The sequence below is a fragment of the Magnolia sinica genome, chromosome 19 (genome assembly GCF_029962835.1).
Source record: "Magnolia sinica isolate HGM2019 chromosome 19, MsV1, whole genome shotgun sequence".
Taxonomy (NCBI): Eukaryota; Viridiplantae; Streptophyta; class Magnoliopsida; order Magnoliales; family Magnoliaceae; genus Magnolia; species Magnolia sinica.
The window spans coordinates 21,064,564-21,078,552 of record NC_080591.1 but is presented as its reverse complement, the minus strand read 5'-3'; the positions used below and the strand labels follow the sequence as shown (position 1 = coordinate 21,078,552).

At 39.8% G+C, this 13,989-nt stretch overlaps 1 protein-coding gene across 1 annotated transcript; it reads left to right on the top strand.

The window, feature by feature from the left end:
- The first annotated feature begins 7,613 nt into the window (after positions 1 to 7,613).
- LOC131235134 (large ribosomal subunit protein eL42) lies at positions 7,614 to 11,557 on the top strand. The gene is made up of 4 exons (XM_058232272.1): positions 7,614 to 7,765; positions 10,664 to 10,843; positions 10,936 to 11,010; positions 11,381 to 11,557. The coding sequence occupies exons 1-4, from the start codon at positions 7,763 to 7,765 to the stop codon at positions 11,438 to 11,440; spliced, it is 318 nt and encodes a 105-aa protein (XP_058088255.1). The 5' UTR covers positions 7,614 to 7,762; the 3' UTR covers positions 11,441 to 11,557.
- Positions 11,558 to 13,989: the final 2,432 nt, after the last annotated feature.

Sequence of the window (13,989 nt, the reverse complement as noted above, 5' to 3'; positions counted from 1 at the left end):
AGGAAAACCTTTACTGTTGATCTCGGACTTAAAATCGATCATGGCCATCCATGAGAATGACCCAATCAAACCACATCCTACATGACCTTGAACTCTTTCTCCCATCTGATCATGGTCCTGGAGTGGTTAGATAAGCTAAGGAACTCTACCATTCTCTTAATTTTGATTGATGTACGAACGAAGGTCCACTTCGCTTAGTATTGATCCTCTTCTAATTTAGGTCCGATTAATATTCAGATTTGCTTGAATATTAGTTTGATTTTCAAATATTCAGAATCTTCGTGATCTTCGCAAACTTTCTAATGATAAAATTCTTTCCCTCAGTAGGTCTTTATAGATGTGCCGAGCACGCTGTTTCATTAATTAGGTCATTAATTCCGGTCACATGGTATCCGTCAGTTCTCTCCTCTAAAGACATGCGTAAGAGTATGTACCACCACATTAAAAACAGAATGCGTATAGTTGAAAAAATATCAAACGGATATATCTTCGAGTGTGAGTATGATTTTCTTGAATACTAAATCATAATATTGTTGCCTAAGAGTTTTTCATTAGTTCACTTCATGTCATGCATATAAAATGGGTGTAAGTAAGCACACTTGGCTCTGTCTCTTGGAGGTTTTTAATAGAGGGCATTCAATCACCACTGCCTGCGCAAGCATTAGGGATGCGTTTGGATGGATGCGGATTGGCTGGTGTACCTCACACCAGCTATATAGCTGTTGTATTGACGTTAGCAAGTTTTGTGGGTCCCATCATAGGGTATGTGTTATATCCAAACCGTCCGTCTATTTGGCGAGCTTGTATTAAGGCTTGAGATGAAAAATAAGACATATCGATCAAGTGGACCACAGTGCAAAAGGTAGCGGGGGATTGAACGTCTACCATTGAAATCCTTCATTGAGCACCGTTGAAGCATTTTTATAGCCATAAAAGTAGGGTTGTACATGAGCCAAGCTAGCTCGAAAAGCTTGCTCGGCTTGGCTCGATCTAAGTCGACTCGACTTGACTCGAACGACGATTCAAGGCAAGCCAAGCTTCATATGACCCAACTCGTTTTGAAAACAAGCCAAGTTCGAACAAAGTGGAGCTTGACTCGACTCGACTCGAACCTGGCTCAACTTAAAGCTCGAGCTTGGCTTGACTTGAATATATATATATAAATAATATTTTTAAAAAAAAAACTTAAACCCTACCCTACTCGTCCGTCCCTTTCTTACCCTCTCTCTCTCTCTCTCTCTCTCTCTCTCTCTCCACTCAGCCACTCACCCAAGCTTTACTCAGCTTCTGTCCAACTTGTCTCAGTTGTATGGCCTGCACTCGCTTGAGCTCTCCCCTCTCTCTCAGCACCAATAACAAGGTACCCTCTATAGCTCTATCTAATATATATATATATATATATATATATATATATATATATATATATATATATATATATATATATATATATATATATATATTATTAATTGAATATTTTATTTGGGGGTTGGGTTAGTTGGGTCGGGTGGCTAGGTTGAGTCGGGCGTAGGTTGGGTTGGGTTGCTGGGTTGAGTCAGGTGCTGAGTTGGGTCGGGTTAGGAGCAAGCTCAACTCAACTCGAGGTAAGCTCGCCTCCACTCGATCCACTAACTCGCCTCGAGCTCGACTCGAAAGGTTTGACAAACAAGCTAGGCGCCAATGGTAAGCTCGAAGCCGAGCTTGAGCTCGAGCTCGAACTCGATGAGAGCATTGACGAGCCAAACCAAGCTTGGCCCACTTCGACTCGACTTAGCTTGATGTACAACCCTACATAAAAGTTTTGTATCAAGTTATATTTTAGGTGTTTTCGCTTCATCCAATTAGGAATGACCTTATAAAGGTTTGGATAGCATATAAACATCAAAATGAGCCTTATTTAAAGGTTTTGTTGCTACTGGTACTCAACCCTACATAACACACAGTGACAGTCTTCCCGCTAAGAAGAATTGAGGGTCTTATAAATAATGATATTTTAGATTTCTATAAAGTATTTTAGTTTATTTGAATTAAATATAATGATTTTATTTTCATTTAATAAAAAATAATTTATTTATGATGTAAAATATTTCCAAACAGGAGAGATAAGGGCAAATGTGTCAAATTAGCATATTTCAGACATTTAAGATGTTAATTTGTTAACAAACAATTGTTTCAAATTTAGTACTTAATTTTCAGACTTCATCTATAATTATCAAACAAGTTTTTTGACTTCAGATTTCAGCTTCAGATTTGAGATTCGGTCTTTAGACTTGAGATTTAACAAACGGAGCCTTAGATGGCATATTGATTAAACTTAGTTGGGCCCACCTTGAATGTATGTGGTCTATCTACACCGTCCATCCGTTTTCGCATCAAAATTAAGAGATTGAGTCCAAAATTGAAGCATATCCAAAGATCAAGTGGATCATAGGAAACAGTGGGGATAATGATTTCCACCGTTGAAACCTTTCTAGGCCCCACATTGATGTTTATTTGTTATGCAACCTGTTCATTATATCCATACGGGCATGGATGAAGGAAAAACACAGATATAAGCTTGCTCCAAAACTTCCACGGCCCCCAAGAAATTTTCACCTGTAGACCTTCAATTCAACTGCTTTTTATGGGTGTGGTCCATTCGAACATTCTATATACTTTATTTTTGTGCTCAGGCCCTAAAATTATCGGGTAAAATTAATGAAAGGAGCTGATCAGATACATAAATCATGGTGGACCTCACAAATTTTAGTTACTATGCAATCAGCTTCGTAGTACACCTGGGATGGACGTGGATCTTCCTTGAAGGCATTTCGCATGAGGTTCCTGCGAAACCTAGCTGGGGCTCAACGTCATGTTTGTGAGTAATCCACCTTGTACATACGTTTTATCAGCCCCTTTAGGATTTGAGACTAAAAGTGAGTAGGATCCAGTACTCAAGGGGGCCCCACTAAAGGAAAAGGTGGGTATGGAAATTCTACCGTTGAAACCTCCCTGGGTTACCAGTAATGTTTACATGCCATCCATACTCTTAATAACGATATTCTTGTTTGGATGAACTGAGAAGACAAATATTAATCTGATTCAAAACTTCTGTAGTCTCATGAATATTTCAATCATGGATGTTCAATCATCACCTTTTAGGCCAACTTGAATATTGGATATGGTCCATTCTTGGCCTAATGTCCTAAAATGAGTTCTCAAAGGGGATGGATGGGGTGGATTTTTCACAAAAGTCAGGGTGGCCCAGATAGGTTTCCAGCGCAAGAAGCCTTTAGCAGGAAATCCGCTGGACGGGGTTGGGAAGCGGATTGGCTGTTGTACCACACACAAGCTATAGCTGATGTATTGACGTTAGCAAATTCCATGGGTCTATTTGTTATATCCAAACCGTGCATAAATGTTTTGAGCTCGTCATGAGTCTTTAAGCGAAAAATAAGACAGATCCAACGATAAAGTGGACCACACTGCAAAAAGCAGTGGGGAATTGAACGTCTACCATTGAAACCCTTTGGGGGTCACAGAAGTTTCGGATCTAGTAGGTATGATTCATTTTTTGACTTATGCTCTAAAATAATCTGGAAAACTTGATGAACGGTGTGGATATAATAAATACATCATTGCAGGGCCATGTAACTTTGATCTCCTTTGAACCGTCCGTACAAATCGGATCGCGAGGAGCGTCGGGGCTGCGTCTTCTCACGACACGTACCTGCACCATCTATGTAGCTGGACGCGGATCGCATCCTACCCATAATCCGTCCGGGCACGGCTCTGTGCGGCCCACCGTGATGTAAGTGTGTTATCCACGTCGTCATTACTTTTCTCGTATCATTTTAATTTTTGATCTTAAAAATTAGGCAGGTCCACAGCGGTAGTGGACCACACCAGAGGAAGCTGTAGTGGTAATGATACCCACCGTTGATACCTTTCTCAGGGCCACCATGATGTTTTTTACCATACTACCTATTCATAAGGTCATGTAGGCCTTGGACCTCGCTAATTTTATCGATAATATCTTAAAATGTTATGAAGAAAACGATGAACAACGTGGATAAAATGCTTCCATCATGGTGGGTCCCACATAGCCCTGCTGGACGGATTGCCAGCCGAGCGGGGTGGTACACCATAATGTGTGTTTCATCCATTCTATTCATCCATTTTTACATATCATTTTAGGGTTTCACACAAAAAATGAGAGGAATATAAATCTTAGGTGGGCCACACCACAAGAAAACATAAGACTTCTGGAAGAATTTTCTACCAATGAATTCTAGGTGGGTCTTGTTAGTAGCTATGTAGGGCCTATGGTGATGTATATGATTTATCCCCTTCATATCATTAGGTGGCATAAAATAAAAAATGAGGTAGATATAAGGCTCAAGTGGGCCACATTGAAGGAAATTATAAAAATTGTTGCCTACCATTGAAAATTTCTGAAGGTCATAGAAGGCTCTGATCATGCTGAAATTTGTATTTTTCCTTTTTCATCAAGGTACGTGTGATCTTATGAATAGGTTATATGAGAACATTACATTGAATTATAAGAAAGTTTCAACAATAATTTTATTCAATTTCGTTGGTTTCTATGGTGTGGTTCACTTGAGTTTTATATGTACTTCATTTTTTGGACTCATGCTTTAGAATGATCTGAAAAAGTTGATGGTGTAGATCAAACATATAAATCATGATAGGGCATAAAGAAGTTTCACATGTTAAAAGTTGATTTCGTATTGTGTGGACAACTTAAAGAGAAAAAATTCTTGTAATAACTTGAAAATGGGTAATTTTGGAAGCAAAAATTTTTGTTTAATGAAAAATTTATGGAGCGCATTCGTTAAGGGCCTATTTGTTAACGCTGAATTTTTGTACTTAGCGCGGTGAAAAAATTCCATGTTTAGTGGTGTTTGTTAATGCATAAGAAGGAAAGCGCTCCACGATTTTATGTTGAAAATTTTCCACGATGAGAGTTTTTTATGTTGAAATTTTTTTGTAATGGGAGACTAGCTTAATGGGGAATGGGGAATTCGCTGATTATTATTTTTTTAATCCAAAATTATCCTTTGCGTCATAAAATTATATACATCTCGACTTTTAACACAGGGCACTTCTCTGAGCCCATCATGATATGTGTGTTTCATCCATTCCATTCATCCATTTGTAAAGATCATTTTAGTTCCTGATACCAAAAATGAGAGGTGGTGTTTGTTAATGCATAAGAAGGAAAGCGCTTCACGATTTTATGTTGAAAATTTTCCACGATGAGAGTTTTTTATGTTGAAAATTTTTTGTAATGGGAGACTAGCTTAATGGGGAATAGGGAATTCGCTGATTATTATTTTTTTAATCCAAAATTATCCTTTGCGTCATAAAATTATATACATCTCGACTTTTAACACAGGGCACTTCTCTGAGCCCATCATGATATGTGTGTTTCATCCATTCCATTCATCCATTTGTAAAGATCATTTTAGTTCCTGATACCAAAAATGAGAGGAATATAAGTCTCAGGTGGACCACACCATAAGAAAACAATAGCGATTGGATATCCACCATTAAAATTCTCCTAAGGCCCAACGTACTTTTTATTTGACATCCAATTGGTTGATTAGGTCATATAGACCCAGATGAATGAAAAAAATTAAAGATCAGCTTGATCCAAAACTTTTATAACCCCCAAAAAGTTTTTAATGGTTCTCGTTCATTCAACACTGTTTTCCTGTAACGTGGTCCACTTGAGATTGGGATATACCTCATTTTTGGTCTCATACCATAAAATGATTTAGAAACATAAATCGATGGCATAGATGAAACACATACATCATGGTGGGGCCCACATAGCAACGACCACTAGCCATTGGCTGGTTGCAGGTGAGTAGGTAATCTATTTCCGCGTTCGGATGAGTATGTGGGCCCATTATGATATATATTTTGTATCTATGCTGTCAATCCATTTAGAAATATAATTATAGATAAAGATCTAAAAAATTAGTCAAATCCAAAGCTCCAGTGGACCTTACCATAGAAAATATTGGGGAGAGTGACACCTACAATTTAAAACTTAAATAGGCTCAAAAGTTTTTGATCCACCTTATATTTTTTTTTTTTTTTTTTTTTTTTTTTCCCTTTTTTCATGTTTGTGTTAACTTGTGAATATGTTGTATTTCAAATAAAAATCACGGTGAGCCTTAGAAAAGCTTCAACGATAGGCCTCAATTATATATTTGGATCTGCTTCATTATTTAACTTATGTCTTAAAATTAAATCTCCAAATAGATAAATGGTGTAGATAAAGCACATACATCATTGTGGGACCACATACATCATAGTGGGCCTACAAAATTTGGTGACATCACCTCACTAGTGAATCTAGCTATTCAACCTGAGGGTCAAATCCTGCGGTGAGATTAGAAGGGATAAGGTGGGATTGGATTAAAAAAACCATAATTATTACCCAGGGCTGGGATTGTCCCCGTTGCCATGGGATAAAATTAATGCCATGCTTGGTTGATAATATGGTCGTACATTGAATGGATATACCCACCATCATTTGAAATTACAGAGAATAACATACATGTGTTATTTCTAAACCGTTCATCTATTTTGTAACCTCATTTCATGGCATGGGCCTAAAAATGAGGTAGATCCAAAACTTATGTAGCCCAAAAGAAGTTTTCAACGGTGAGTATTCAATCCATGTTGCTTTCTATGATGGGGCCCACTTGAGCTTTAGATTTACCTGATTTTTTAACCCATGCTCTAAAATAATCTGGAAAAATGGTGGGCCGTGGGGCCTACACAACTTCCCAAACATGGAGTGAAATAGGCATAGGACCAATGCAATTCCATTTAATGTAATTCAAAGCTTTTCCATTCTTCCCAAACATAGAGTGGAATTGGCACAGGACGAATCCCATCCCACCTAATCCCTTCTAATCCCACCGCCCAAACTGACCCCGATGGTCTAACCGGAAACGGATCGGCCACTCCCCTGCCACCGGCCAATTGCTGATGGTCCGTGCTCTGTGGCCCCATCATGATGTAAGTATTTCATCCATGCCGTCCATCTATTTTTACAGATCATTTCAGGGTATGACACCAAAAACGAGATATATCCCAATCTCAAGTGGACCACATTACAGAAACAGTGTTGAATGAGCGTTGACCATTAAAAACCTTTTAGGGGCCATGAAAGTTTTGGATCAAGCTGATATTTGTTTTTTCCCTTCATCTGGCCCTGTATGACCTAATCAACAGATTGGATGTCAAATAAACAGTACAGTGGGCCTTAGGAGGATTTTAATGGTGGATATCCAATCACTATTGTTTTCCTGTGGCGTGGTCCATATGAGGTTTATATCCCTCTCATTTTTAAGATGGAACCCTAAAATGATCCGTAAAATGGATGGACGGAATGGATGAAACACATACATCATGGTGGGCCCACGGTGCACTGACCACCAGCCACGGGGGTAGCCAATCCGTTTGGGATGGGCCGCATCCAACCCGCTCTCTTGAACCGAACTCGAGTTGCAGCCCTAAGAACCAGCTACGATCCCTTACACGTACGCCGCATTCACACGTGTGCCACAAATCCCCTATTCAATCTCGCGCGATTCTCATTGCAGGGTAGTTTAGTCATTTCCGTAATCCCTCGTACCTATAAATGCGAAAGAGGGGGTAGGGTTTTCATTTCCTGGATTTAGGGTTTCTAAGAGCGACCAAAATCCTTAGATCTACGCCCCTTCAACCTCTTCGATCCGCAGCAATGGTAAGCCAATCTCTCTCTCTCTCTCTCTCTATCCCTCTCTCCATATATCGAGCTTCTTGCAGCTGTTGAAGCGGAAGATCTTGTTTTTGGTCGTTTAAGAAGATCATTATTATTGTTATTTTTTCATTTCTAGGTTCATCTTTTCAGTTTCTTTTTACTGTCAATGAGGTCTGGATTGCGTTTTGGTGGTTTGTACTATTTCTTGTCGTAGATTTTTTCGCATTAGGGATGCGTTTGGATGCGCAATATAACTGGATTGCGAGCATTCTCTTTAATCAAAAGATGAAATCATCCCTCTATATATCAACGGTGATTGTGCTATTCACAATAAGGAAGTAGAAATTCAGCTCGAATGATAAGGAATCACGGTTTTGGTTGCTTATACCCTGTTGTAATTGCTATTTAAATTGACCTCGCATCCAAACGTGCCATAGATGTTTGTTCCTGTTGTTTTATTTCTCGTAATTTTGTTTTGTTCACTATCATTTTCGTTTACTGAAATTGTAATTGTTCTAGAATTTATTGAATCCTTAGTGTTCTATAACTGTTGCTGTGATATGTATTGTAGCTTCAATTATTATGTCATCTTGATCAATTGTTAAGGTTTTTGGTGGTGATTGATAGTCCCAAACAGTACCCTGAAAGACACCTTTTTGGTGGTGATCGATTGTCTGATAAGGGTACCCTGATACGATCAAAGTGTGATATGGTACCCTGATACGACCTAGATTTGACAGTGATTGATAGTCCGATAGGGTATCCCAGTATCCCTATATCACCCGGTTTTGGTGGCGACTCAGATTGTGTAGTTCTCCCCACCTTATTGAACTTCTCTAACTTCCCTGAGACCAAGGCTTAGCTAGCAATAGACAATACGAAAGCCCATTCCAGCAATATTGTGTGGGTGAAGAAGGGCAATGGCGCTTGTAAAGATCTTCAATCGAGTTTGCGAACATGATAGAAGTTGAGGAAAAGTTGAAGTCCCAGTCGGCATTGCCTAAGTAACGTCCGTTTCTGTTTGTGCGCTTCTCTCCATTTGTTGAATCGGTGTTTATGCGTATCATATTTCGCCTGAGATGCTTGCGCAGGGGCTACTATGGAGCTACTATGGCCACACTAATATGGTAGAGCGGAGGTTCTTTTGCTTGTCACTAGTCTTTTTGTCTCACTATGCTTTTTGCTCTTCTAGCAAGCAAACTCAATGCTTCGTTATCAACAGATATAGGGGACATTCGATACAATATTAAACCTATTCTTGGACACATTTGAAAGTCTGATCCTAGAACACAAAACTGATGTAGGTACTGTGCATACGTGGCAAAGCTTTGCCTGCCCCACCATGATGTATGCATTTATCCACATCATCCATCCATTTTGCCAGATCATTTTTGGTTGTGAGCCCTAAAAAGAGGCAGATCCAAAGCTCAAATAGACCATACCACAGGAAGCATGGGGACAATCTGCTCACTGTCGAAGCCTTCCTAGGGCCCACCATGATGTTTATTTGCCATCCAATCTGTACATAAGGTCACACGGACCTGGATGAAGGGAAAATACAAATATCAGCTTGATTGAAAACTTTTGTGGCCTCCAAAAAGTTTTGAATGGTAGTGTTTAAACCGCACTGCTTCCTGTGGTGTGGTCCACTTTAGCTTTGTATCTGCCTAAATATTGGACTCGTTTCCTAAAATGATTTGGAAAAAGGGATGGATGGTGTGGAAGTGGAGCTTGCTGTGTTCTACACCATGCAATCTGATTCCTTTTGGTGGTGATCGGTAGTCTGATACGGTACGTGAAACCTATTTTTAATCCTTGATCTGGACCTGTTGGAAAAGTGTAAATGGCGATTAAGGCTAGAGGAAAGTGTTAAATGCATACATCTAACTCGTATGTACTCGCTACTTCTTTCTTAATTTATTTTATTGTACTCTATAATCTATATATGTATAAGAACTTTGTTGATCTTAGGTACTGAGAATTCTTTTTCCTTGGGATTGAAAAATTGTTTCCTACTTAATTTGACATTGAATTTTCATTGAGGAGAGTTGATCGTTTGAGGTTTTTTTTTTTTTTTTTTTTTTCCGGTTCTACTTAATCCAAGTCTGTAAACACTGATGTCATTTGAGGGAAGTTACCTGACTTCTATTGGAGTTGGATAGTTAGATTGCTTGATGTGGTGAAGAGTAGTAGCAGTGGGCCGAAGCCGGTTTGGATTTTAGTTGTGCTTTGACTGGCTGGATTTTTTAACCAGGCCTTAAATATAGGCTTGGGATGGGCAGTTCGATACCAGACCTGTGCCTGCCTATCAAAGTCATAAATGGGGTTGCTTCCCAGCTTGGGCTGGGCTTTAATAGGAAAAAAAGCCGAGTGTTGCCCTGGCCTGGCCAATTTATTAATTGAAACTAAAATAAGGCCTGAGCGTGACTATGGCTGTATATTACAGGTCCAAGCCAGATCTGTATCGGATCAGGGGCTACGCTCTGTTCCCAACCTTAATTGTGACATTACTCTCACACAATTTGACCCTGGGTTTTGTTGTAGTTGAATTCCAATTGTTGCTTTCTAATGCCATTTGGATGTTGGGTTGTTTTTTAGTAGGTAAATTGAACTCAAGTAAACAAGTTTATATCAGACTCCAGGACACCTATGGAAAAACAACTGTTTTTTAAATATTTTTTTTTCTCGTGAACTTTCTTTCCCTCCAACCTCCTTTAGCTAGTCCTAGAAGATATTTTTGGGGTGATGCATGCATGTGTCTGAGAGCATGTTGGGAAGATCTGCATGATTCCTTTTATTTGAGAGAGATGGAGGGGAGGGGTGGTTAAATGCATGATTTCTCGATGCTTTTATTGGAACATTGATTTGAAGATTTGCATACAATTGTGATGATTTAAACAGGTGAACGTGCCGAAAACAAAGAAGACCTACTGTAAGAACAAGGAATGCAAGAAGCACACCCTGCATAAGGTTACACAGTATAAGAAGGGGAAGGACAGTCTGGCTGTTCAAGGAAAGCGTCGGTACGATCGGAAGCAGTCAGGTTATGGAGGACAGACCAAACCCGTCTTCCACAAGAAGGTATTAAAATCTCTTGATTTTTCATCGCTTTCTTTAATGCTTTGCTTTGCCCCCAAACCTTGTAATGCCATTTTGTTAAATCTATCTTATAGGCGAAAACTACAAAGAAGATTGTGCTGAGGCTGCAATGCCAGAGCTGCAAGCATGTCTCCCAACACCCAATTAAGGTTGGTTTCTCAGTTTTTTTTTTTTTTTTGGTTCAGGCAAGCATTCAGCATTCCATGCTAGGCGTCACTCTAGGTGGTCCTCACATTGTAAGGATTTAACTAGACTTTTGGCATGCAACTGGATGATTAAAATGCCATATAGCCAACTGTTCACATGCAACAGTAAAAGTCCACTGGTTGGATGGCTCGGATTGTGCATCAGAGTTTTGTGTTTGTCCTTCTGGATGATCTGAATCCCTGAAAGTGGCCCAGTGATCATGTCCAGCAGTTGTGCAGAACCCCTCAAAATTATTTCTTGATTTTTTTTTTTTACTTGAATTCTCCTAATTCTGTTACCTAATGCCCCTGTGTTTTTGCATGGATTGTGCAGAGGTGCAAGCACTTTGAGATAGGTGGAGATAAGAAGGGGAAGGGGACATCTCTCTTCTAGTCTGGCTTCTAGATGAAAGGCATTTAGCATTTTGGTACTGTTTTTGCGTTTTTTTTCAAATTTTTATGCTGGAGTAGATAGGCATGTGGCAGAGTTCTCAAAGTACTTATATATCCAGGCTTTGCTAAGGAATGCTTATTTGATTTTGAAGTAGTTCATTAAACATATGTTTGTTTGGGAAATATTTGCAGTTTACTCAATTGGCTTCTTGAATGAAGAAACTGCCATCCAGGCTGCTATCTTGTTTGGGTTTCACAGATGGGATGGATGTTTCAGGGATTTTGGGGTATTGGGTCGGCTTAAGAATAGGGTGCCTATGGTGCCAGCCATCTGATATGTGATGGTGGTTGGGATTGGGTGCTGTTTGGTTAGGTCCTCCAATTAGAGAGTGGAGTGCATACTGAGTTATGCTTCAGCATCCTTAGTGAAATCTGTGGGGCACAACAGTTATGATGCGTCTTATCCACGTCCATCCGTTTTACAGGATCATTTGAGGGCATCATCCCAAAGTTGAAGCATATCCAAAGCTCAAGTGGACCACACCACAGGAAACAGCGGGAATTAATCACCTGCCATTGAATTTCTTGAAGGCCACATGAGTTTTGGATTAAAGATGATATTTGTGTTTTCCATTCATCGGTCTGTGTGAATAAACATCACCGTGGTGTGATGGGACCTAGCAAAGCTTTGACTGTGGACAATGTTGAAAACTTCTTGTGGGCCCCACATAGCTTTGTACATGCTTCACTGTTTCTGGTGGTGTGGTTCACTTAGCTTTGTATATGCTTCAAGTTTGGGCTCATGCCCGAAAATGATATGCAAAAAGTGTGGACTAGACAAATCATGGTGGGCCCCACAGTTTACTCAGTATACAATCTGCTCTCCCACAATTATCACACCCCCCCTCCCCAGCCATGGATGAACGCCTTCCCCAGTTATCAGTCCGAATGGTTGGGAATTGGGGACTAAAAATTGTTGGGGGATGGCTTTTCAATCTTTCTGAGAGGCCAAAATGGGGATGCTGTTGCCATCATGGCTGTGCAAAATCAAGGACGGAGGCAGAAACCCTAAAAAGAAGTGGTTGAAAGGGATGATGATTCAATTGTACTTCTAAATTTTTTTGGATTGAATTGTACTTTTTGAAGCTGTTTTTGTTATGGTGAGCTCTAGATTGGACTGAACTTGTTGAAGCAGTTGCGAGGGAGTGTTGAGGGTGACAGGGGAACTGGTTTTGATCTGGCACTGTTACCCATGTGTTTTTACATAGGAGCCTAATTTGGGCGGGTTGGGATGGTTTCATTAATCCAAATGACCTTGAGAGGATCCAACCTGAATTCTAACCTATCCCCAACCCCGGTCTTTGCACACGGTTTTTTTTTTTTTTTAACACTTGACCATTGACCATGTGTTGAAACTCCTGAGAGTCTACCACCCGAGCAAGAGTAAGGATCGGACCCAGATTCTTGTGAGTATTGTCAATTTGGTCAATTAGAACCCAACCTAGGTTGTGATTTTCTATCCCAAATGGGCCGGAGGACCTCAAGAGGCCTCAACCCTGCCTGACGCGAATTCCAGCCCAAGGTGCCCAGTCCGACCCAACTACGTGCTTATTGCTGACAGAATTTTGCTCAATATAAATTCAAATGGGCTGGTGTTTAGTAACCTGAATCCAATCTTGGACCTTGTCAAGCCCACCTGAACTTGGGATGGGTTGGGTTTGGGTAGTTGCAGCCCTACTTGATTGTGCTCTACTGCTCATCTCCAACAGATCTAAATGGCCCGTTTTCAAGTATTTGGATGTGACTAATACTTCTTTGAGATGATGTGTTAGAGTCGCAAGAACCACACTATCATAGAGCTGTGGCATTGAACCCTTCCAATAGATTGGCCCCACCACGGGGATTACCAAGTGCATAAGCCAGTCCTATCTACACGATGCGATAGAAAACATCTCTGGCTATTGATAGGTGGTAAAATACATGTTTAATCCAGTGGATATGACTTTTTTTTTTTGCACAAGGTGATCCAAGCGATAAGACCAACCAACCTATTGGAAAACTCAGTAGTTATTCAAGTTAGAAGAAGTTTTCACTGTGTGAACAGTAACTTGTAGTCTCAAACTGTTGATTTTTCTGTCCAACCGTGTCAAATAAACGCTACACATGAAAGCTATCGTCATAGATGTATTCATCACCTTAGTTTTGTCTTCAACTTCATTGTACCCTTGAGCTATTGAGCTGCTTCTACCACCTGGTGGTTGACAGAGACCATGTGGGGTATGTGAAAAAAAGAAGAAGAAAATGCCCATTTCTATCTTACTGAGCCAAACCTTACCTAAAACTAGAGGACGTAAATGGAAAAGAATCCATTACTTAAAAAGCTTCTTTCTTTAAAAAAGGTATTTTTATATGATACTATCTCATTAATTTGGCATTTTCGTCTTATCTATTTGAATTATTATTATTTTCATCAAGCCACTTCGTTAATTCAACTAAATGTCATGGCTGTACTTTCCATTAGTTCTCTCTCTCTCTCTCTCTCTCTCTCTC

What these genes read in the sequence shown, in the direction of transcription:
- LOC131235134 (XM_058232272.1), top strand. An exon ending in AACCCGTCTTCCACAAGAAG is followed by an intron (nt 10,844 to 10,935) that starts GTATTAAAATCT and finishes TCTATCTTATAG; the next exon opens with GCGAAAACTACAAAGAAGAT. An exon ending in TCTCCCAACACCCAATTAAG is followed by an intron (nt 11,011 to 11,380) that starts GTTGGTTTCTCA and finishes TGGATTGTGCAG; the next exon opens with AGGTGCAAGCACTTTGAGAT.